Source organism: Embiotoca jacksoni, unplaced genomic scaffold, assembly GCF_022577435.1.
Source record: "Embiotoca jacksoni isolate LCO1_2020_lvr unplaced genomic scaffold, fEmbJac1.0.p SCAF_2, whole genome shotgun sequence".
NCBI lineage: Eukaryota > Metazoa > Chordata > Actinopteri > Embiotocidae > Embiotoca > Embiotoca jacksoni.
In genome coordinates, this window is record NW_027185340.1 from 4,034,127 (window position 1) to 4,060,488 (window position 26,362).

Sequence of the window (26,362 nt, forward strand, 5' to 3'; positions counted from 1 at the left end):
ATTTGCTTTGTATTTTATATTCGTTTAAGTCTTATAATGAACTTGACACACAGACGGTGACACTCACTATGGTTTCACTGTTTTTCTGAAACATTATCTTCTGCGTTGCTGAACTTTGGTGTGTTTCCATGTTGCATTAAGGTCTACCTCTCTTTCTCAGGTGAGTCAGTTGTACCTGAGCTCCACTGGTCGTCTGTGCTCTTCTCTGCCGCCTCACATCTTCTCCTCAGCAGAGAGAGCTTACCACATGATGCAGCAGGAGAGGCGCCCACAGTGTTTCATCTTGAGGTACACTGACTGCCCATTCCACATCCAAATACAGACTCTCACAGTCACTGAAATACAGGCCTCAGAATTATGAGACATGAATGTCAACGGAGTTAAATAAACATATGGGTTATAGTGGATAATAGTTTAGCAGGCCACCTGGCTTGTCCACACCCTTCAGCCACACACCTGTTAAACACTCCCAGAGAGATTAATAGCTCTCAGCCTGAGCCGAGCTGGAGACCTTTTCGGTGTTCACACAGAGATGGATGTTTGCTGGGAGCGTTGTGCCGTCTTGCTCTTTGTCCTCGTCTGGACCAAGGCAGCTCCCTGATTGCAATTAAATCCCGTTCCAGCTCTCCAGTGACATTCCCACTGAGTCGTAACCAATCTGGCAGAGAGTTAATGCACCCTGGCCACAGGCTATTCGTCTCACTCACACACACACACACAAAGTGACATTGTTCGGTGCACTCGCATGTACACACCTTCTCGTTTCCTCGATCCTTTCCTGAACGCACTCTGTCATTCCTTTTCTTGTTTCACTTTTGGTCAAGCTTTCTGTTGTACTGTGTATGTCCTCACTCACACACATATGCCCAGAAGCGCATGCGCACACACACACACACACACACTTACTTGTACACATTTACAGGCAATCAGTGGCCAACATCCCCTGAGGCAAGTGCTCTTACAAAATGCCCTTGAAACCTAATAAAAACTGGTAAATGAAAAGACAGTGGAAAGACCTCTGGACTTCACACTCAGCAGGGCTGTTAGTAGGAAATATAGCTACACACATACAAACAGCGCACCACAGCATACTGCGGTCATTAGTAAGGGTTTCTGACCTTCTGAAGCCATCTGCTTGGTGTTACTACGCAGGTCTCAACTCTCTGCTTGTCGGTGTGTGTCAGTGCATGTACTGTAGAGGTACCTTATGTCAGACTTAATATCCACTCAACAGAAAATTGGAAACAGGCCTACGTTGCCAGATAGATTTCAACATTAACAGTGTGCGAAAAGTGTTGGTCAATGGAGCAGTGTTACGGGCGTTGGAGGGAAAAGGTTGTAAATGTAATGGGAGGTGGTCCCTGAAGGGGTGACGTCAGGTGGGTGGAGACATTTGTCTGAGGTGACAGATGTAGGAAACACCCTGATGACAAACATGTCACACCTATTCTTCTCAGACAAAGATATTTGATTTTTGTACTATTATGTTGGCTTTTTATTCTGGAGCTCTGTCTTTAATTGTAATCTTTTCATTTTTGTTTTTGTTTTTTGAATGCCCTATTTAATCTAATTTCTGTATCTATTCATTGGTACATGTTTCTAAAAGAATTCAAAACATGGATGGTTATATATGATTACACAAACAAATTGAAAGCAACAAAACATACAAACATTTAAATATATGATATCTATACAGTTAATAGTTTATAGAATTAGTATTATCTGAATATTGCAATGTCTCTCACTATTGTATTGGTGCAATAAGTGCAATAACTTCTTTTACACAATTCAACTTTATTGTTCATCATAGTGGAAAATGTGTGACCACACTTGATAAAGCACTGGAGCAGGACTTGAAACAATTGGGACAATGACAACAACAAGTACAACAATGATGGGACCACCTAAGATTTGAATTACATTAAATTTACATCTTTTTGTTTCATTTTGTTTCTCTCTAGTGGGGAGAGTGGTTCTGGGAAAACAGAGTCATGTAAGCACATAGTGAGACACCTGACAGCTCGCTCCAGCCCCAAAGGATTTGCACTGGAGCCCAGAATGAAACACGTAAGTCTGGACGTGCCTGTCTGCAAGATAAATGTTTTGCTTTATACTTCAAGTAGTTAGTAGGCCGGGTGTCCTGCTGGCTTGCACAACCAAGGAATAGCTGATGACTGTACATCCTAGGGATGAGTCTGGAGTCCTTAGTTGCTTTCAAAGGCAAAATGCGAGAAGAAACATCTTGTAATACACATTTTTGTCTGTTTATTGTTTACATCAGTCCTCATAGACAAACCAAATTTGTGTATTTCTCTTGATGCTTCTTATGTCTTACTGCGTTTATTATTTGTTTCTCCATGCCATCTCTGTGATAAAAAAAATCTGATAGATTCCCAGCCTAAAAAAGGAGTTTTGATTAAATAAATAAATAAATTGTAGAGTACAAAAGATCCAGAAATACCCATATCCCCTTCACGGCACAATTTCTTTTGAATCAGTAGAAGCTGCAATTATACAAATCAATTAAGTTTTTCGTTGAAAAGATTGAACAGAGAAATAAGTTCAAGGATGGTCAGAATTCAGTCTCTTCCTACACAATGACTATGAAAAAGTAAAAACATGTGTCTGAAAAAAGCAAAAGTCCTTCAGGTCACCACTAAATGTATTACTGCTTCGTGTGTCCCCAGTTGCTGTGGTCTAGATTTGTTAGTGATGCTTAACATATGATTCACCTGCTCTGTACTCAGTCTGTCCATCAGTTGTGTAACAAAGCTGTGTGCAGCCTGAGAGAGCTGATGAAGTCATCGTTATTGTCAAAATCTGGGTCAACTCACTCTCATCATTATGGGACACAGAAAATATTGAGTGCCCAGATAATGGATGTACACTGACATCTAGTGGTAGAAAGTGGAACAGAAGTAGGACTCTTTTCGTCTCGGGCCTGAGGAAGAGATACTATGTTTAAGTTGATGCCATTAGTTTAGAAAAGAAAGGCATATTTACTGCACAGTAAAATGTATGCTATAAGGCATCGTAAAATCCAGGTAACATGTGCTTTGGTTGATGGAATATGCAGGTGAACTGTATTCTGGAGGCCTTCGGTCATGCGAAGACCCCGAGGAACAGCAACTCAAGCCGCTTTATCAAGCTGCTGACCATCCAATACTGTGATAAGAGGAAGACACTCCTCAGAGGTAACCTGCTTTTCTGTTACTATATACACTACATACACTTTATAGCACTATGCTGTCTGTCAGTAATCTATACTTTCAGGTTCATTCAGGTTTTTGTCCACATGTCAAAATATAGTAGTTGAATTTTCCAAATGTCTGTAGTTTTGTTCAGTGTTTCTATACTTTAAATGAAAATGTTTACTCAGAATGGTTTTAATGACACACATGTATTATTGATGTTTTATCAACTACTTTAATGTTTACCAGGATGTCTGAGTAAATCATAATTTTCACAGATCTCGATCACTATGGTCATGGTACATTCACCTTAGACATAAAACAAACATATTTCACAATATATACAGTACCGTAATGTAGTTTATCTATTTAAGATTAGGTGCACAGTAGTGAGAGACCAGCAGGGGGCAGTAAAAGCCCATTTGTCCACTGTTGAGCTGTTTCTTGTAAATGTTCTATTTTGTCACCTTATTTTACCCCCAGTTAATTGGATCAGTGAGCATTGGCCATTCAGTTGTGGCTACAGATTGATGTGGTCACTGCTACTATTATCAGAAACACTGTAATGTAATTTACACACTCCTGTTACTGAAGTATAAAACACATCTGATGTTTTAGCCCGGGTGTACACCTACATGTTGGAGAAGACTCGTCTAGTCCACCTGCCACCTCAACAACACAACTTCAGCATCTTCTATCTGATGGCTGAAGGCCTTTTACCCGAGGACAAGAGTGCACTTTATCTCAACAATGTCCTGGCTCATAGGTATGTGACTGTTAGGTGCTGTTTATACCGTTTATTTATAGTCACTTTAATTGATGATGTGGTCCACATACACATACATTCTTGCTGAACACATAAGTATTTATTTGGAATCAGGCTGGGCCTCACCTTGTTTTCTAGTTGTTGATATGGTTGTCTGAAGTCTTTATTCATAGTTGCCACCATCTTTCTTCCCTTACTCCAGATATCTCAGCGGTGGACTTCTAGGAGACAACCCTCCAGTAGCTACAGCTTCTACTCAGAGCAGGGAGTGCCTTGTGGCAGTCAAACAAGCCCTGCGAGCCCTGGGATTCAACAAGCAGGTATTGATTGGCACAGCAGCCACCACTCTGTTGAGCCAAAGGATACTCACGGCAGCCAAAAGTCAAAGTGTTAATGTCACAGACCCTCAAGTCATAGACCACTTACTAGTTTGCTCGTGAAATTTTAACCCAGATTTTTGTCCACCTATTGAAGGTGGGTCCTTCAAAAGGCTTTGAACTGAAGGCTCTACCTATAACTTGTCTACTCTTTAAAATTACACATGGCAAATCTAATGGTTTGGGTCCTTTGGTCAAACTATAAAGTCAAATATTCCAAATTTTGTCACTAAAATACTAATACTTGGCAAACAGTCACAGGAATTCACACAATAAGGATTTCCCACACACCAATACATAATTGACCTTGAATAATGAATTGGTGGATACTGAGGGCTGGCGAGTACCCAAGAGTTATGTGCTCCAAATTCAAGATGCCTTTGATCAAGCATCTATCTGAAGACCATATGAAATGTGTGACCAAATGCAAAGGGCAGGATGTTGATTTATGTGTGCATGTGCATGTGTGCGTACTGTGCATTGGTACAGTTCGTCCTGTGCACCACCAGCTGTGCTGCCGGCCCATTATCAAGTTCTATTCTTAGATTCCCAGACAGCTTCTATCAGCAGTGAATGACCATCGTCTCACCTTTTAATCCACCAGCAGTCAATACACGCATATAAGTAAGGGACAGAGGAATAGAGCACTAGATAATGGTATTATCAGAGGGCACTACTGTCCACTGGATAAGAGAGAGACCTAGGGACAGAGGAAGGGGTGGGGGAGCTGGAGTGCAAGTGATAGACCACCCATTGGGCTATGTCTAAGCTCTCATCAAGGGCCGATTCCCAGTCCAGACCCAAAGGTCAATCATCATTAACGCTCCCAATCGCTCCTTTTCTCTCCCTCGCTCCCTTTCTTCTCCTCCCTAAGCTGGGGGTGTGGGGGTCTCTTCTGTGTGTATAGCGTGTCAGACAGAGAGTAATGCTTGTGTTTATCTTTGAGATATCAGCTCCGATATCCTGCCTTGAGAGAGTGCACACGCAGACATATTCACACACACACACACACACACACACACACACAAATGCTCACACACCCTCTAACTCAAACATCCCCCTCTCAGAGAATCAGAGCAGTGGGTGACGGGGTATTCCATTAAGAGTCCTCTACTCAAGGGCACAGAGGAAGAGAGAGTGTGACAGAGAAAGAGAAGAGTGTGAATGAAGGGAGGGAGGAGGGCTGACGCATACAAGTGTTGGATTTTCTGATATTTGTACTTCCCTACCCTATCTGTCACACTCAGCCCATTCATTCCTATTGAAACTGGAAACGGGTCATAGACAGTTTTAAACAGTTATACTTTATTTGAATTCCTAAAAGGGTTCAGCAGTGTTTCATTGTTGTTTTAAGTAACCAAGTAAGTAATCAATTCGATGGGGACTACTTTCAGTACCAGGATGGCTTTAGGAATAATACAAAATAAAGTCCATGAGTCATGTTGATGGAATGAATGGCCACTACTGTAAAAGTTGAGTCATTTAGAGAAATGAACTTTATTTGGCTTCGTCTCGATAGGCTTGTTATAAGGATATTTCAGTTTGTGGGATTAGCTTTTGGTCTTTTCATGGGATTTATTGACATCAAGCTAAAGAAAAAATATCACCACTCGTGTCCTTTAAAATAGGTTTGACTTGGCTTCATGAAACATTGCTCCGCCATTAATGTAGGTAAGATTTATATTGAGTGATGCAAAAAAAAAGATTTTGATTGATTTAACACTTTTTTACCCTGTCTAACTCCACACCTTCTCCTCTAACTCCTTCTTTTCCACTGTGTCTCTCTCTGTTAGGAGGTGGACTCGGTGTTTACTCTGCTATCTGCTCTGCTCCATATTGGGGACCTGCGTTTTACCGCACTGACAGATGCCGACACGGCCTTCCCTTCTGACCTGCAGCTGCTGGAGAGAGGTCAGTGCCCCCATCACATCCCCGGCCCACTTCCCCACCCTGTGTGGAGGTGGGATTGGATGAGGGAGGAACAACACACCAACTCGTCTTGTTTACCTCGCAATCATAACTCGTTCCTCTCTCTTTCCCTTGGAGTTCTGCTTGGCAGCTTGCCAGAAATAGCCAAAGGCCAGACAGTCACCTGTTTGGTGAGCCATATTTTCTATCAAAATGTAACCATGGTGAGGAGACATCGCTCCTATAGACCTTTTCTCTCCATTAGGGTCGATGGTTTATTTTTCCCTGTCTCTTCCTCTCATTATGCAACCACTGCATGTGCTCCTGTGACCTGTGACCTCATGTGAGACGGTAAACAAATGACATCGGCGCCTGAACGGGAAAAGAGCCTGTCGTTGTCAGGGAGATGTGATGTCATGGCCAGTGATGTCGGTAAAGGGTTTCTGTGTTGCTGTCACCTGTTTTTGCTGCTTGTTTATGGTTTCTGCTCAGAAATCCAATGATGACTAATTGCTGCCTTCTCCACCAATCAGTTGAGCGGGAGTCAGCTGTGGAAGAGTTCAGCTTGTTGTGCTGTCAGCGTGATATCATCATTAGAACAGTGCACAGCAGATCGGGTTCTGGGATGTTATCAGCTCTGCCTTTCTGATGCTCAGTGAATGATTAATACTGTTATTTTGATGTTTTTCCTACTGTCATAATGCAACTGTTGTTTACTTGGTCTCTTCCCTCTCTTTTTGTCTTTCTCGACACAGTTGCTGGATTATTGCAGGTGTCCTCCAATGATCTAAGCACGGCCCTCACCTCTGATGTTCAGTACTTCAAAGGTATCGACTTACCAGCTTGACTCCCCATTTCATTCCTGCAAAATCATGTACTTTTACTGCTACTGACATGTAGAGGACAAACCTCAAAATTGTTGAAGTTCTGCTTTTAATACGGTGCAGAAAGTAAAATTTCAACAAGCAGCAGAATGGTTCTTATGTGCCTGTCTAGGGATGATAGCAGGCTGCCTGCTAGGTCTTCCTGAGTGGTAGGAGACCTCAGGGTAGACCCAAAACATGTTGGAGAGATTCAATATCTTATCTGGCCTGGGAATGTGAAGACCTTGGCAACCCCCAGGAGGAGCTGGAAATCATTGCTGGGAGAGAGATATCTCTAGCCAACGCAGAGAATTGATGGATGGTTAGATGTAAAGGTCTTTTGGAAAGAATTTGTTTTTCTTGCAGGAGAAACTAAAAACGATTGGAAAGACGAGGACAAATCTCAGCGAGTTTTTTTTTCCTCTCAAAAAATATAAATATTTGTCTTTGAAAACCTTTAAAATGGGGCTGTGCGGCCATCTGAATTGTCAAGTGCCAGAAATTGTATTTTCATGTCCTCTTTTTGTCAGGTGATGTGATCACTCGGCGCCACACAGTAGAGATGTCAGAGCAGTACAGAGACCAGCTCGCCAAAGCCATCTATGGACGCCTCTTCAGCTATCTGGTCAACAGTATCAATGAATACCTTCAGGGACAAGATGACAGCACTGGGTATAGCTGTGTGTATGTGTGCGTGTGTGTGTGTGTGTATATGTACGTGTGTGTCGCAACACGTGTACCTCAGGGTGTTTTTACTGTAAACCACAAGAACAATTTCTTTGGAAGCGCAGGCCGTTGATATCTGTTATCACAAGCACAACCAATGAAGTATATCTATTATTGCATTCAAGCAGTGACTCATTCAGGGCTCCTGGAGCAACAACACTAATATTGTAATAGGGCGCATAGTTTAGAGTTGAGATGTGTAATAGTTTACATTGCATGACATGCATGTTTAAGCAAGTACAAGGTAGAGATGGAGGACACATCCAAGGTCTATTCGGAGGTCTCAAATACATACACGCATTCAGAAACTTACTTGTAAATACACACACACGCACACATTCCCAAGTGAAGGTCATAGGATCCTTGATGTTGTTAATGTTGTGAAGTCTTATCGCACTCTGACAGATAACCCAGGCTACATCTTCTGGAATGTGTTTGTGCTTTGCCTTGTTTACACATCAACCACAGAAAGCAATACATTTCTTAACCAAGCACTCATGGCACACCCCTTTCAGATGTTGTTGCACACACACACACACACACACACACACACACACACACACACACACACACACACACACACACTTGACAAAAGCATGATAGTTCTTGTCAGACTGACACAAGCAAAGCTCTCATGTTGATCCTTTAAAATAAGTGGTGGTTATATAGTAAATCAGGTTTCTATGTACTTATTTCTTTCAGTGACCCGGCCTTGGAAATTGGGATCTTGGACATTTTCGGGTTTGAAGAATTCCAGAGGAACAGATTTGAACAGGTGGGACAGTGGTTTTGGTTGTTGTTTTTTAGTCCTCAATAAAAAACAAACAAACATAAAAACATCAATATTGTTTTTCTGTCCGCTTCAAACTGACACGATTTCTCCTATTCAAGCCAAAAGCATTCCCTGCAGCTGTCCTGAGTTATAGAAGTCTCTCAGAATAGTGTGTGGCATTGTAGTTTCAAACAGATCTTAATCAAATTTTTCAAATATTTTGAGCTCTGTTTTAGCCCCGGACATTTTTGTCTGTAATTGTAATGAATGAGGTGAGGTCTGCGGCTGACTGTGGCGTGATTTTCAGCTGTCCTCAAATGAACCGACGGCGGACACAATGACTGTCTGTGTACAATGTGAAATACAAACCACTTTGTGTTTGTGTGTTTGTTGGGGATGGGAATCCTGCTTTTACAATATTAAACGCTGTTGTAATGTTTAACAATATTTAGTTTAGATTTGTGTGGTCACAATACAAATCAAGACTGATTGCTATACTTCAGACAAACATCGACAGTTACTTGAATACTTTAAATTAAAGAAACTGCATGAATCCACAATACTCTCTTTGTTTTTGTTAGCTTTGATTCAAATCAAGTAAATCTATGTTGTATTAGTGCTACCTAAAATTAGCAAACCAACAGCCCCTTCTTTTGTTAGAAGAAGAACAATCAGTTATTAAGTCATTCAGTTGGACTCAGACTGTTTGACATAATTTTTCCTTCTTCATAGCACTCAAGCACCACATGTGACAGCCCTGTGCACTGTATTTACTAAGGAGAAAAAGGGAATTTTTTTGACTACACAGGAATCATTTTTGGGGAATTTATTTATTGATTTTTGTCAGTTGTCTTTTTCGGCAACCCTATTTTGTATTTTGTGGCGTGCGCTGTTTCTCATACATGTACATGCACATACATGGAGTTTGACAGTTTGTGTGTGTGATTATATTGTTTGGTGTACAGAGTACAGCATGTGCAGCTCTATACAGCTCACCTGTTCCTGTTATGGGCTGTAACTCTACAATGTGCTCATCAAGCATGCAATGTTAATAGACTACTCCATTGTAAGACCAGCAGGGATCAAACAGTGAGGTGTGTGTGTGTGTGTGTGTGTGTGTGGGTGTAGGTCTCAGAGTTTAATTCATAGCGCTCAAGAGGCTAAGTGCTTATTCCTGCCACTTAGAGCTTTCACTTCCTCCCTGTGGAGCTACTGGTTTCTCCCAGCTTTTATTAAGGGAAATGTGTTTGTCTTTGCTTTTGTGCATAATGTGTGACTTGGGTGTTTGTGTGTGCGTGGCTTTACTCATCTGGATTTTCTCTAATCCAAGTAGAATAGAAAAGAGGGTGGCAGGATAACTAAACCAACAAAAGAAGAAAACACTTCTCTAACATCATGTATTCTCTGTTGAGAACTACCTATTAATGTCACCCTGTTCAAAACACAGACGCCACCCACAGAAGAGAGCAGAGGGGAGGATCAAGTTCTGGATTAGCAAATACAATGATCTCTTACAGTATATGTGGCACATCAGTGACAAACAAGCTCCAACATGTTTGTACACACATGCACACACACACAAGAACGCTTCTCATGCGCAGCATGATCAGGGTCATTAGAGCTTGTTAATTAGAACTGTGTTTGTCATGGTTGTGTTCAACTGCTCAGCACTTTGCTAATGAGCTAACTCAATCAACCACCTGCAGGGACTACGCTTTTAATGGACTAGACTAGGTCGAAGACAAAGAATAGACAAACACAGACAAAAGAAAAACAGGACTACAGCCGCCTGCGCCATGGAACTACACACTAAGATCAGCACTTTTCAGTCGCAGGGGGGGGGGCGCACTGTTCTGATACGTCACAACTTTCTTTTTAATGATCCAGCAAATCACCTTTTCATCCGGAGCCTCCAAAGGGTCACTGGTATTTTCTATAATCTACTTTTGTCTTCCTTCGCAATAAGTTTTTCATTTTCCTGATCAATGGGAACAGTCATTGTGTTGGTCCAGTCTCGTTATAATTCAGTGAGTTTGGAGAAACTACAGAAAGGAAGGATGATTTGACACTTTACATGATGCATTAATCACTCCTTACTCTTTTTAAAAGGCCAAGTTGTGACAGTATGTGGCTGCTGGCTAGGGCGCAGCTGCTTTGTCTGGCTGTACTGATTGAAGATGTGGCTGTGGATATGGTTACTGCTTCGACCGGCTGCATTTGGTGATTTAATCCAATGTTATTATGAATATGTCTCTGGATGACATTGTCATGACTCTTCCCTGCTCCTATTGACAATCACAATTACAGTACCACTAAGTCACACGGGATTTGAATCTGTTGTGCTTCTTTCTGTCAAATCTGACAGATGGATTAAATAGGAATAAATTAGCTATAAAACAATACTCAGCCAGCAAGGACCATGTCAGTTCACAGTGTAGGTAGTGTTTCACCCATTCTTATAAACTGAAGTTTTATAGCCATCATCAAAACAAAGCACATGCATGGTTTAAGTCAAACCTCACTGCAGTACTTAAGTGTTATAACATTGTTTAAATGCTTTTGTGCGTCCCGTTTTGGCTTCAGTAGTTTAAACAGGCCTGCTGCTGCAGTCTTCTACACACATATGCCAGACAAACCCATTTGATTGACTTCTCGCTGTGATGTTATAAGGTGACTCCTCAGTCAATACAACTTTGTGTCTCAGCATGAACATTTCGTCCATAATGCAGTGAAACAGCAAAAAGGCCACACAAAGAGTTTTCCATTAGTGTGTACGCCATGAATGAGGTGTCCCTGTAAACAATCCTCATAATGTTGGGGTCAGCTGTGTTACAGAGTAGTCCGTTTATGCCTCACTAACTTCCCTGTTAGTGCTACAACGGCTGCTTTTCGAGGTTGTATTTCTGTGTTTGTTTGTATGAAAAACAAACATTCAGCAGCACGTCTCTGAGGAGTTACACCACGTGCCCTGAAGTGTGTGTTTGAAGGTTGGTGTGTGTGCTGTGTGTATTCCAGCTGTGCGTGAACATGACCAACGAGCGGCTGCGGCAGTACGTCTCTGAGGTGCTATTCCAGCAGGAGCAGGCAGAGTGTCTGCAGGAGGGCATCGCCATGGAGACCCCACGCTCCTCCAGCAACCACCCACCCGTTTTGGACTTCTTCCTTCAGGTACTATATGTTTCTGGTTTTGGCCATGCAGTCCAGACCCCTTTGGTCTCTTGATGTAATTGTCAGAGGTCTTCCTTCTGTTAAAGGGAAGTTTTTTTCTTCCAACTGTTGCCTCATGGGGATTCTTGAATTGTTGGGTTCCTCTCTACAAGGTTCTAAAGGTTTGTTGTAAGAGCCTTTCTACGTTAATTGTCCTGGGATGACTTTTGTACTGATTTGGGGCTATATACAACATACATGAAATTAGATTAGATGTAATTCAATATATCAAGCCCACCAGAGCTTTGACAGATCAAGTCAAATTCACAGACAATTTCAGCGCAAATGTGAGTTGTTGTTTTTTTTCTTCTTAGAAACTGAAATGGTTTCCATAAATGAATCGCTCTTTTTCTTGTTTTTCTAACTGAAGTTTAATTTAAGATGTCCAGCAAAACAATAACATGTAATACACTGGAACATGACTGTAAACGCATTGGTTGAGATGCAGATCACATTACTGCAACATGGCCTTGGTTCAATTGTGGCCTTTGTTGATGTCTTACCAGCACCCAGCCCCAACCCCACCTTGTCCTGTCCATATTATTTTTATCAATAATGACCCAACAAAATCCAAAACCAAGGATTAAGGCTGAATGTACTTTACATCAGAGGGTCACCTCTACCCTCTGAGGATCAATAGAAGTGTCACAACAAAATAATGTATTACTGGTATTATCAGTTGTTCTTTTTAAACATAACCAGCATATATAACATTTAAGCATCTATTTATCTCTCCTCCAGAAGCCTCAGGGACTGCTGTGTGTGTTAGATGAGGAGAGCCAGAGTCTGCGGCCAGTGGAGCAGACCCTGTACAAGAGGCTGTCCGCTCAGCTGGACTCCAATCCGTCTCACGGGCTCTCTCTCACCACCAAGGATGGCAACGGGAACCCCCCACCTAAAGACCAAGGCCCGGCCTTCACTGTCAGCCACTACGCAGGACAGGTCTGTGTGTATTACAGAAAAAAAACATCTATGCATATTCTGTCCATGCAAGTGCTGTGCATGGGACAATAGATCGTTCGGTCTACATCACGATCAGGTCGCGCTTCCGGCTTCATGATCTCTGAAGAAGGAGATTGAAATGACTCCCACAGTATTCTTTCCACCTATTAAATTTCTTCAGCTAAATGAAAAAAATCAACATTTCAAATCATCATCTATCCATGGTAGCATATATGCCGTTCAACCAAGTCATGTTTGGCCTGTTATATATTTATGTTGAAGATTCATTTAACATTTGTCACACATACAAGTTGACCCTCTAAAGCGGAAAAAGATTAATTAACTTGCTTAATAAACCGACTGTATTTAAATATAATTTCCTACTGCATAAGAAATAATGTTTATGTGGTGTAAGTAAGATTGAATGTGTTGTACAAGAGAATATCTATGTATGATTTGTTTCTCTACCAGGTTTCATATGACCTCACAGGTTCACTCACAAAAAACAAGGACTCCCTCCCTCAGAATCTCCTGTTTACGATGAAGTGTAAGTACCCAATGAATAACACACATATGAGCACATTGTGGCATCAGAGCACGCTTCATCACAAAGATGCACTCTTGTATAAACAAACAGCGCACAAAACCACTCCTTGTCTAAGTGTGTTTGTGTGTGTGCACTTCATTCCATATGCAGCAGACAGCTCCATCTGTGTGTATATTGTCTATAGAAGGTGCCAGATGTGGGGTGTTGTGGTTAGCAGGACACAGGCAGTCGTTGTGTGACTGCCAGGCTAGTCGCGCGTCCAGCAGCCTAATTGCTATAGTTTCCATGATGGGGCTAATCTCCTAAAGGCCAGCCCTTCACTCACACTTGGCTGTTATCCCTCTGCCTGAAGAGTCGAATCATTGCTGCCTTTCATCCACACACAACTATATGTTGTTGTTTTTTTTTAATGAGAAACACACGCACACTTTAAATTCATGCCTTTAAGCTTGGTGGAGGATAACGGAGTCTGTTTATGGCACTAAAAGTGAGATGAGGATGCTTTTAAATCTAATGCATAATATTTTTTATTATTATATAACCTCATACAGTGCAGTTGAAGTCCTTGTTTTTCACATCGCTGTAGATAATTCTTCATGAATCTGGCTGTATGTTTGGGGTTGTTATGCTACAGACTGAAGCTGAATCAATCAGACACCTTCCTGATGGTTCTGCTTGTTCAAAAGAATCTAAAGTGCCCACAGCTTTTGCGCAGTACTGTAAGTCAATATTCAGGTGGCGGTGACGATTGCTGTAAAGACAGTTACCCCCGGAGCTGTGAGTAATTAAGTCCTTAAATAAGTTCTGGACTCACGTTTGTTTTTCTTCGCTCAAACGCCCACCTGCCATCATCTTTTAACCTCTCGCTCTGTCTCTGTGTTTCTTCTTTCTCTCTTGCTCTGTCTCTCTGTCAGCCTTGGAGATAAGAGCCACACACCCACGTCCACACACATGTTGTTTGGCTTTCTGAATGAGCTCATTGTTGTTGTGGACCGCTCCACGTGTTGTGGAGGGACATGGCCTGTCCCATGTTGTCTGATTGTTTACATGCTGCCTAACTTTATGCTTCCTCCACATCCTCACTCCTTCCCTGACCCTTCTCTTCCTTCCTTATTGTTTCTTTCTTTCTTTCTTTCTTTCTTTCTTTCTTTCTTTCTTTCTTTCTTTCTTTCTTTCTTTCTTTCTTTCTTTCTTTCTTTCTCTCTTTCTTTCTTTCTCTCTTTCTCTCTTTCTTTCTCTCTTTCTTTCTTTCTTTCTTTCGTTCTTTCTTTCGTTCTTTCTTTCTCTCTCTGTTTTTCTGTTTGTTCATTCCAACTTTCATTATTCTCCTCCACCCCCTTTTCTCCACCAATGCTGTTGCTTCTTTTACCCTTATTTTCCTCCCTCTCCTGTGTGTGTGCTTTGTGCCCGGCAGCCAGTGAGAGTGTGTTACTGCAGCAGCTCTTCCAGTCCAAGCTGACTCAGACTGGTTCTCTGGTGCCAGCAGCACATGGCCGCATGGGGCTGAGGGGGCCTAAAGCTGCCTTGTTGCTCCACAGGATGTCATCAGCCTCCCTTGTCAATGCCAGCTCCATCCCCCAACAGCCCCGGAGGTACCATGATCTTACCAAGGTACAGTGCCTTACTCACAGTGGGGTGAATACAGAACTACAGTCTGTTGTTGAACTGGACCTGTAGCTCCATCCAACTTCAACACACACTTGAACTTTATGACTTTAATTTTCTGTCCTTTAAATATTATTAGCAGTTGGTCAGTAGGTTTTGACTCAAACATTACTCAAAAGTACAATTCTCCCACTACCATTTTTAACTAGATAAATAAAATGTAGGAACTGGTGACTTGAAGGACCACAGTCATCCACAAAGTGACACTGTCAGTCATAACGTTTTTGTTCCAGCTGGCAAATGACTGCTATGACAATCAATGGGAAAACAGTGGCAGTATTTTTGGACAAAACACGTTTAATTTAAGCTGCTTCCCACCACACAGCTATATATAAACCTCTGGGAATTGGATTGGTTTGTGTGACCATGTAAAAGATTTTAAAAAAAACTCCACAAGCATGCATACACATGCACATAAAGTCAGGGCATGAGTATGTATATACTTTTTTTATATACTTTTCTTATGACATGCAATCATTAAAACACAAATGGCACACTTGATGGTATTCGTTATTCATTTTCTCCTTTTTCAGTCTATCCTTTTTGTGTCTCTATTCTATCTGCCATAGTGTTTTAGAAAATACCAAAGTAGTGGTCCACATATGTTGGTAAAAAAGCTTGCTGATTGTGTAACCTCGAGGAGGTCCTGTCTGCTGTCTCTGTGGCTCATTAGCCATGTAGAGCAAAGGCTTACATCAGGCCCCTTTCTCCTCCCTGGTCTGTCCCAGCAGCCTTATACGGTAACATTAGGTAAGAAGGCTGTACTGCCCAGGGTGTAAGACTATAAACAAGACAGTAGAACACAGCCAATGCCACGGGTCTTGTTTGGTCATATAAAAAAATCATAACTGGGGGACTGAATTATCCAGCGGGACTATTTAGTAGGATTGCAAACACACTACAAGGAATCAAAGACGTCATCGTCATGCTTTGTTCACTAGTCAAAGCCACACAGCCAAATGTAATGATAATATGTGTTGATGATATTCCATAGTCCTCAGTGGCAACTTAAAGGAAGATGCTCAGTTGTCTAATACTTTCTTTCTCTAATCTTTTTATATTGCCAGATCTTGAAGAAAAAGGGCTCAAGCTCCTTCCTTCAACGACTAGAGCGTTGTGGGCCCGTCACGGTGGCTGTCCAGCTGAGGGTACGAACCATTCCCATTGCGTAATTATGGAAAAGATCCAAATCTTCCGACAGCAGGATTCTTCTGTGTGACTTTTGCGTGTCTTCTGCATGTTGATGCATGAAATCAATATAAATATGTACTTTGGGATTTTGATGACAATCGGAAAGAAACCAGTCTGTACCTTTTTATTTTTGTATTATTTTTTTACTGACTGTTTATCTACATAGTTACCTGTAGGCATTTGGATTAAATTTTACATGAATACAAATATATGTTGAAACTCGTGGGTTTATATGAACTTAGTCCTCATCCCAAGCAACCACTATAGTTTGTGTCCCTTACAATAGTCGTCACAGCCTTCGCAACAATGCAATCACAAGACCTATTCAGAGTAGTGCACTGTGATTTCATAAGTATATAAAGCAACAATAATATTCAGTTGGAGTGGAGCCGTTCAGTGTCTTCTGGTGACGCAAGAAGGCTGAAATGTGGTTCAGAGCAGCAGTACCTTCGGTTTGAATGAAACCAGTGTGTTGCACAATCAGAGTTGTGGACTTGTGGTTGACGAGTCCCTAAGGGAATGGCAGGGAAGGAGAGAGTAGGCTGAAGAATGATGCTGTACCAAGCCAAACATGAAGCCCTCCACATGAATGAATGAACAATGAACAACACCCACTGTGTGCTGTGCGCACGCGTTTGTGCATGTGCATGCGCATGTTAGGGGGGAGGATGGCAGTCTGAATGCTGGTTGTGGTGTTTAAAAATGAGGGGTGAGGTATTGAGCATTGTACCTAAGCGCATGCAAGGCATAGATTGACGTCACTTTGAGGAGTGGCAAATTCACAGATGTAAGAGTTGCGTGTCTGTGACCTTGGATGCAGCATCTTTTTAATTCAAGGTTTGAATAAAAGCTCTTTCACACTGAGAAAGAGCAAAGAGCTCTTTGTGTTTTTGTTTTTGCTTCCTCCAGAGGCAAAATGCACACCCAAAAATCAGACCACTTTGTCACAAACAAAACTTTTTCCAGTCACTGTAGCTCACAAATGAGGTTACAACATCAAAAGAAGCCAGAGGACCCTCTGTTCTCAAACAGCCACAGGGCTCGACTGACCCAAACACTAAAAAGTCCAATTTGTTTCTCATTCTGTTGTAAAATGACCAGTGAGTGACTTTGAATGTATCTCCTGTCCTTTTCCTCCTTCAGAACTCTCTGTCAGAGATGATCAGTAAACTGCAGGCTTGTACTCCCCACTTTGTGGAGTGTGTGCGTCCCAATTCCAGCGGTCAGCCAGACAGTTTTGACAGCTTCCATGTGTCGACCCAGCTGCAGTACATCGGGGTGCTGGAGATGGTGCGCATGATCCGTTATGGATACCCTGTCCGCCTGTCCTTCCCAGGCTTCCTCAGCAGGTCAGTGCCGGAACACATTGTGACAGAGCGCTGCAACTGTCAAAAAAAACTGTCCTCTGAAGGTACAGTTTTATCTTTGTATGTCGATTCATTGGCTTCAAGTTCTTCTTCAAGGGGGAAGTCTTAAAGAAGATGGACTGCTCTGCTTCTTCTTTCTGTCTTTCTTCACTGACCTCAGTAGTTCAGACGCATTACGCTCCCAGCAGGTCACTGGCATCTCTGTCACTTTATAAATGACAGATCCAGCAGGTCAGAGCAAGTTGAAAGTTTGACAGCATTCACTGTCTCGCCATCTAAACAACAAATGCCTGAGCGTATACCGTACAGGATCAGGCAATCACAGACTGACATGTTAGCATTTAAAAGTCATAGCAACCCCTGTTGTTAGAGGTTCAATTTGACCTTAAATGTGTTTTTTTTGTCTGTATGATGGGAGACCATTGCTGCAAATGCATGTCACTATCACATTTCCCATGTCAGCCTGACAAGGTCACTTTGTTCCGCACTTGAATGTCTGATGCTGTTATTCCCCATTACCTGCTTTCCTAATTCTTTTACTACAGTCCTGGCTTTTTCCTGCAAAGAGGTAGATCCCTTGTACCCTATCTCACTAGCCTTTTTTTGTGTGTTCGTTGTTTCCCACTTTTTGCTGATAACTAGAGAGAACGAGGGGATTCTGCCATACCACCTCCCCCCATTGCTTTATCTCATTTATTGTGCTCACAGTTTGCCCATTTGTCTCAGTGTTTCTCTCCTGTTCTTTGGATTCTGAGAACCAGCGGAGTACTGAGGGGATTTAGCTTTAAGTCTCGCGCTCTCTTTTTCTCCCATCCTCACTCTGTCTCTCAGTCTCTCTCTCCCTCTCTTTTTGAGGATAAAGGGATTAACATGAACATTCCTGCCAGATAATAAGAGAGGACAAAGCTGGTCACATGACCCCCCCCAAAAGTTTCCACTACTCTGCTGTAAACATCATCTCATCACCCCACACACACACACACACACACACACACACACACACACACACACACACACACACACACAGTATACTTTGCCTATAACAAAAACATCCAAGAAATTAGTATAAATGTAGATCCCGTTAAATTCTAATACTGAGTTTTAGCAAGGAGACATAACAAAAGTTATGGTTCACACTCTAATTTGGTAAGCATGCAGGTTTCCCCTCAAAAATTGTATGTTGTTTTATTTTCTAGTTAACTGGTAGGTAACAGTAGGGCTCCATAAAGAAGAAAAATGAAAGCAGCTTCTCAAACACAGTGTATTGTGCAAACAAGAGAATTTTTTTTTTTTTTGGCTCAAACATTCATACTAGTATGTGGAGTTCAGATGATAAGCTTTCATGAGTGAAAACCTAACAGAGAATTGAATCGGGAGAAGTAAACCTTTGTCAAATGATTAAGTGAATCTTATATAGATTGCATATATATATATAGATATATATGACCATGAGCAACACTGACACACAGAGGGTAGCTTTTTATATATGTGTATATCTATCTATATATATATATATATGTATATATATATATACATATATATATATGTTTGTTGAGCTGTGTGTGTAGGCATGTCTATATGTAAGTTCAGTATGTGAGTTTTCAAGATTGTAGGCAACAATGTGTTATATGATAATCTCAGTGTTAGTGCAACCAGCAGATAACTAAGCATTATAAGGGTCAGTTGATTGCTAGAATGGGGAAACTCAACCGTTGCTAGGATGGACATAAACCAGGGGTAGAGGAGTTTGGAGGAGAAGACACGCAAGGAAAAAAGTGTAGATGTCAATTGTGTGTGTGTGTGTGTGTGTGTGTGTGTGTGTGTGTGTGTGTGTGTGTGTGTGTGTGTGTGTGTGTGTGTGTGTTTTTTTTCTACAACTCTGTGGTGGCGTCTGCCATCTTCTATGCAGTGATCTGCTGGGACTGTGCAGGTACGGACAGGAGGAGAATAAACAAGCTGATAAAAAGGGCTGGCTCTGTCCTGGAAAGTCCTCTGGACTCCATAGAGGAGGTGGGTGAGAGGAGGATGTTAGCTAAGCTGACATCGATCATGGACAACACCTCTCACCTCCTCCATGAGACTGTAGGAACTTTAAGCAGCTCCTTCAGTGGCAGAATGCTGCACCCTCAGTGCAGGAAGGAGCGCTACCGCAGGTCGTTTGTTCAGACAGCTGTCAGACTTTTCAACACCAGCCTTAAATAACATTGCACTGTACTTCACTTCATTTCATTGCAACTGACACTTTTCCACTTTTCCACTCATCCCAAGCTGTATTTATTTATTTTTTATTTTACAGTGAAAAATTGGAAATCATGCATAAGATGCATTTATTATGAGCTGAAGATGAAATAATATTTAAATGAGTCAGGTCGGTCAATAAAAAAATGTAGCCCAATGAAAAGTGTTGTGTGCGATTGGTGCAAAGATAAAGCTGTTTTGAGAAGCTTTAATATGAGAAAGAGGTAAGATGTGAAGCCACCCACAGAAAAATAGGCTGAGACCAAATTCACTTAGGTGTATGCCATTTTCTGAAGTACCTTCTCAATGGGCTCTGTCCATTATCCTGAGACGGTACACCAAAGCAGCCATTCAGACAGCAGGCAGAGAGGAAGGGATGTTACAATATCACTCTTGAGCAGATTGTCTAACATTGCCGTTTGCTTCCAGTCGGTTGTCCATTTCCAATTAAGGCTAAAATGACACAACATAAATTTAAGGCAACTTATATTTCAATTGAAGTTGTATTCCTTCCAGTCCCAAAGCTGAGTTAACATGACCCCAACAGTCTGTTCAGTAATCAAACTGTCACCAAGGCTCCTCTCACTGCTGCAAAACAAGCAGAATCCATAAATCTTAAAGTAATGCCAAATTACTGAGCAACTGTCATTGTAATCCTACTCCTTCCTGAAAAAGGAATCAAATGGCGTTTTTTTCTTTGTGTTTCTGTATGTTTGTTGTGTTTTGTGTTCATACAAATGGATCTTTTGTGTTTGTCTTTGTCTGGTATGTCTCTGTTCTGCTGTTTATACATTAAAGCTTTGCTTAATTTGAGTGGCTGCCACTCACAAAGACACCAGTCAACCCAGCCCAAGTGCCATTCATCTTTCGCCCTCTCTTTCTCCTCCACTCGGTTCAGCACAGACATGGCCAATGAATGAACACAGCTTTGGCCAAGCAGGGAGCTGCTGCAGAGCGGGGGTGGACTACACTGGTGCCTCCACAGAGCTCTTTCTCACTTGATTTCTCATTCTTTCCTTACATGTTCGCTCCAATGAGCCACCATTTATTTCTCTCATCGTCCTCCCTTTTCTTCTCTCCTCTCCTGGTCCCAATATTTTCAATTTTTTTTTTTTCTTCCTTTCAGTTTTTCCATTTCAGTCTTTCATTTTTTTTCTCAGCCTATTTCTCTTGTGTGGACACACTAATTCCTATTTTATTCTGTTTTGCCCATTATTTTTTACTCATTCAAAACAAGCCCTGGCCCTTGACTAATTAAAATGACAGGCCAATAAATCAGCCATGAATCTTGACGTCGCTATATTGTCATGAATAGAAACAGACCAGCGTGTATACACACTTGCACACGAGAGCCACACAGGCCACTTCACTAAGCCATAGTGGCTGCCTGAAGCAAATTACATTAGTGTCCTGGTAACCAGAGTGATTTATGGGGAAATCTATTTTACTGTTGCTTTTATTTGTCTTTTATGATACACTGTGTTTTGTGGCTAGGTTTATTTTCTTCCAATGTGTAAGGTCAAATACAGCCACTTGAACCTTGTTTCTTCAAATGTCTGCCCTCCCTGTGTGTCGCTCTCCTTAGTTCTTAATTCTTAGAAAGTAGATGGGAGAGATGCCTCAGTATTTACTGAGCAGGTCACAAATCCAGTTGTAGTGTATAGGTCATATTTTTATTTAGCTATTTTCAAGTGGATCTTCACCTTCCACTGACAGATAAATACACTCATATATAGGCCATTAAATGACCTGCAGAAGAATATCCGACCGCTGTGGGTAAATAGCCATGACTAAACAGTACCAATAGGCCCTGAGAATGCAGCAAAAGAAAGTTCATCTAAGGAGCCGCTCCAGAGAGGAAGGGGTGTGGGTTTAAATTACGGATGCATTTCCATCACCACCTTTGTGTCGCCCAGTCACAGTGGTCGGTGATGGCACTTTGGTCACAGCGAACCATGTTAGCGCAGTGTAGTCCATTTAAACTTCTATCAAAGGAGTTGTTTCACTTCTTTGACTCCACATGAAGTCCCCTTGGGTCTTGTAAAAGCAGGGACCATCGATGGTTTTCATATCCTAATAGGCGAGGTCATGGGTTTACAGAGTTCCTTCTTCCTTCGTGTTTTATGGGCCCGGGGGGGGGGGGAGAGAGAGATTGGTGGGGGGGGGGGGGATGGACATGGGTGGGGGGGGCTGTCTGCAGGACTGGTATTACCATACAGAGGAAGGTTAGGGAGAGTTCAGACAGACCCCCACTTCTGCAAATCAAATACATCCCACATTCACGTGCACTCACTTGCTCACTATTGACAGCACTAATGGTTTATGTTTCCAGCCATCTGCTTGTTGTATTTGCTTCATCCGATGTGTAACATCATCAGCTGGCCTCTCATTAACAACAGAAGAGACAGAGCACTGACCAACTGATGTGATTTCAATTTCTAATTCAGAATTTTGAAGCTATTGGAGCAGCCTTTTAACATTTAGGATTGACCATCATACACGGTATGTTGTAAGCTGAAACTCTACTACTGCTGCCATTGTTGAAACTACTTCAACATCATTGCACTTAGCTCCCTCCACTGCTCACTGATTGGTCTGTGCTTCAGACTGGCTGAACAAACTTAATGCAAACAAGGTTTCCAGACTAAGATCACAATGATGACTGTAGCTGTGTGCAATAGATGGGCGGAGTCAGGCTGGGAAAGCTCTGGAAATACAAGAGTACAATCTCATAGGGATAGAAAATAACAACTAAGTAGACTTTTTGTTATTCATTGTGCCTATTATTATTATTATTATTATTTTACTAAGAGATGCATTATATTAGAACATGACTCCTGAAAAATATGACTACATAATTATAATATAATTTTCATCTAATTTTCATCTTGTTTTATTTCTTTGTATAATTAGTGTTTTGTGTATCAGCGTAGCTCACTATCTGTTTTTTCAGCCACCATCCCCGGCACAAACAAATCACTAACTCAATCCAACTGACCATTCATAGCAGTGGTTGCCAAGGACATCACCAATAGGAGCAGATGCTGTTTGGCTGCTCTGCCGTATGACCCCACCCAGTGACCTTTGAACCCATTGTTTCCAAAAGAAGCTGCCGCTATGTCTCCTCTACATTCCTAAGTTCAGCATGCTTTTCTCTGCACCTCTAATGTTTTCTGTTTCTTTTCTTTTTTTTGTTGTTGTTCTCAGATATAAAGACCTTGTGGTCCCAACTTTGGGAGACAAAAAGAAATTGTCATCAGAAGAGAGATGTCGCTCAGTCCTGCAACAATCAAAACTCCAAGGATGGCAGGTGTGTTTGGAGTCTGTGTACTGCGCCTTTTTCTGTCTTCATCAATAACAAAAGATTTGCCAAATGACTTAATCCCTGAGCCGCTGTTTGAACGATCCCATGGAATCTTGACAACTCGTTCCAGCTGTCCCACCTCATCACAATTCAACTCACACACACACACACACACACACACACACACACAGCAGCTTGGAGCCTCTCCCCCTCCCCATCCCCTTCCCCTCTCTGTTCTGTCTGCTAGACTGCTGTTGTGTCTGAGGGTGTGACCTTGCAGGTCACACACACATACACACTCCTCCACAATGCCCCGCAGACACTTTTTATACAGCCCTGCTTTAAACACACACACACACACACACACACACACACACACACACACACACACACACACACACACACACACACACACACACACACACACACACACACACACACACACACACACAGAGTACCTCTCCAAGTAGCATGTGATGGAATGGATAGCGTTATCTGTGGAAGTATGTCACCCTCACAGTTCCATGCACCTGGTATAGGGTGACCTCTGTCGCACCCCAAATGCTCCCTAAAAGTGAATGCATTGTCAACATGCAAACCCACACCCTGCCCACACTCCACACCCACCAATTATCATAAATCATTGCTCTATCACTGATCTCTCAACTAGTAAGCCACACTTTTCTGATATTTCCAACAGGAAACAGTGTCTCCTGGCTACTCCTACAAGATGATGATAATGGCAGTGTAGGGATTAACCATACGTATATGTTTAATCAGACTACCTGTTTCGTTGTGTGTATAGATGGGCAGCAGTAAAGTGTTTCTAAGATACTGGCAGGCAGACCAGCTGAACGACCGCTGCTATCAGCTTAATAAAAAGATCATCACCTGTCAGAAAGGTAACATCCAAAATAACCAACATTTTATTTTCGGGTTTGTCTGTCAATCTCTGACACCTCTGATGTGTTTGTCTCAGTGGTTCGTGGCTGGCTCGCCAGACAACAGGTCCATCGCAGGTTGTCATTACAGCACAAAGAGGAGTGCAGTGTGCAGCGATTCCTGCAGGGGGCAGAAGACATGGGGCTGCGGACCTACGACCAGCTGGTCATCCAAAATGCTTCTGACATTGCACGAGAGAGCGACCGTCTGCGCTGCCATGGCAATAGCTTCCTTGGCAGCAGCCCACCGCTTGGCGAGAGGCCTGAGCCGGTGGGCAAGGAGGAGGATCAGCCAGTCAAGAGGTAAATCAGCAAACACCTCCACAACTCAAACCCCTTTAATCAAATCTGAAGGCAAAATGCATGATCACAATTTTCAAGCAAAATTAGATGCAGTTTTTTATTTTATCCCAATTTGTCTTATTTTGAAATGTTGTTGAATGAATGAATGAATTAGTCCATGGACGGATCAATCAATTGCCATAACATAAATTGGAAACCACTTTGATTAATGATTATTATTGTTATTTCTAGAGAAAAAAATATCCAAACATTTCCTGGTTAAAGATGTGATGATTTCATGCTTTTCTTTTTTATGTTGATGAATAATAACAATAATGATTATTTGCAGCCCTTTTTACTGCTTACTTATCACCAATGTGATCAATCAAGACCATATTCACACTAAATTAAGGCGTTTTGGAGACCCTTTATACTGTAATTCGTAATACTAAATGTGATCACCTCGAGGGGACTGTTGCATTATTTAGCCGGGAGAAAAGCAAACAATCTGCAATTACTGTCATTCACAGGATTTATAATTGTATGAAGGAATAATTTTCCTGCATGTATAAGTGTGTGTATGTGTGTGTGTGTGTGTTCATGTTAATTTATGTGTGTGTGTGTGTGTCTGCATACCATGTGTTTTGTGATTAATGATGTCATTGTATACCTGTGCACTGTAGACTTTTAATTGTAAGTTTCATGATGGATAGTCAGATAATGAGCCACGTTATCAGATTGTATTCGTATTGTGTTGCACCTATGGAACACTATCCACGTCTCCACCTCACCCACCTCGTTCATAGAGCAGATTACTCTTGAAGAAAATGAAATGAGGAAGGATAAGCTGGAGGCTCTTTAGAGGTGGTGCTAAATGAATGACCTTCATTTTGAAAGTTACCTACTAGCTTAGAAATGATGGCCTTTGTTTATGGTAATACCTGAGATGTGACTTTCAGCACCTATAAACCCGTGAAGCTGCATATATGCTATATTTGTATGCTTTCTGTGGTGTGCTGGATAATGAATGCATTTATTATTTTAATATGATTTTTCTCTCTCTGTAGAGGAAGTGCTCTGTCATTTGTGATCATTATTGCAGTTATATAATTTTCCTTTTAGCTTGACAGTATAGGTGACTAATATGCTAACATCATAAAACTTTGTGACAAAATGTAGGAGGATTTTTTGACAGAAATTCTCATAGCGACTCATACAGGGTTTTTTTTAGTTGTTTTTTTTAAAGCACAACTTTTAAGTGCCTAAAAATGCCAAAACAGTTAAAACAATTTTACATGTAAATTCATAATTTGTTTTAATGACCTCTAGAAAACTGAGACACAAAAATGTGAAATGTTACCATACAACAGTGACTACAACAGCAACATGAGAAACATACATGATTTCTGTATCCTCTATGTGTCCTTGTGATTTTAACATCTGCTGCTGGAACCGCAGACACGAGCACAGGGGGGTTTCAAACAAGAGAAGGGTTGTCAGTCAGCGGACTGGGAGAGGAGTCATGCTTGCCATATTTTTGGGGATTAAAAGGCTCTTACAAGCACACATTCGCCCTAACTCACCTAACCTCTGCAGTTTCTGCAGGTTTTTAAAATGTCTTCCCTGATCATCTTCACATACAGTCCAGCAACCCCCCTCCACAGTCGGGGAACTAACAGATGGCTCACCCAGATTAGCCAAGAAAATATCAAAACCGATGCTATCAAATTACCTCAAGGAGATTATGTATAAAGCATAATCTCTTTGCTCATTTTCATCCAATTTCCCCCTTTAGCTCTTCTTATAAGCATGACAGCTGAAGCAAGTGTATATTGAATATGAATATAAAGATGATCTAAATTATATAATTAACTCAATCTGGATTAGAAAGTGATTGGATGGAAAAAGTTGTGCTTTTGATTCAAGAATTCAAGCTACTTTTGTGAGAAAAATGTATCACAAAATCCAAATGAACACATTCACAGAAATGGTGGAAAACAACAGAATCAGAATCACCTTTATTGGCCAGGTATGTTAACACATACAAGGAATTTGACTCCGGTTATAACTTGTTC

General features: G+C 41.6%; 1 protein-coding gene across 5 annotated transcripts in view; it reads left to right on the forward strand.

Annotated features, from left to right (window-relative positions):
* The window catches only part of myo16 (myosin XVI), a 100,215-nt gene that overhangs the window by 57,593 nt on the left and 16,260 nt on the right, over positions 1-26,362 (forward strand). For all 5 annotated transcript variants that reach the window (XR_011178448.1, XM_069154037.1, XM_069154039.1 and 2 more), the window contains exons 13-30: positions 161-288; positions 1,962-2,067; positions 3,077-3,194; positions 3,810-3,957; positions 4,160-4,277; positions 6,128-6,245; positions 6,998-7,069; positions 7,636-7,777; positions 8,534-8,606; positions 11,619-11,771; positions 12,552-12,752; positions 13,224-13,299; positions 14,714-14,910; positions 16,032-16,112; positions 17,299-17,504; positions 22,968-23,070; positions 23,870-23,966; positions 24,044-24,308. Coding sequence is in view for 4 of the 5 variants with exons in the window: in XM_069154037.1 (XP_069010138.1) it covers positions 161-288; positions 1,962-2,067; positions 3,077-3,194; positions 3,810-3,957; positions 4,160-4,277; positions 6,128-6,245; positions 6,998-7,069; positions 7,636-7,777; positions 8,534-8,606; positions 11,619-11,771; positions 12,552-12,752; positions 13,224-13,299; positions 14,714-14,910; positions 16,032-16,112; positions 17,299-17,504; positions 22,968-23,070; positions 23,870-23,966; positions 24,044-24,308 (2,402 nt within the window). In the remaining variant the exon portion in view is untranslated. The remainder of the gene's footprint in view (positions 1-160; positions 289-1,961; positions 2,068-3,076; positions 3,195-3,809; positions 3,958-4,159; positions 4,278-6,127; positions 6,246-6,997; positions 7,070-7,635; positions 7,778-8,533; positions 8,607-11,618; positions 11,772-12,551; positions 12,753-13,223; positions 13,300-14,713; positions 14,911-16,031; positions 16,113-17,298; positions 17,505-22,967; positions 23,071-23,869; positions 23,967-24,043; positions 24,309-26,362) is intronic.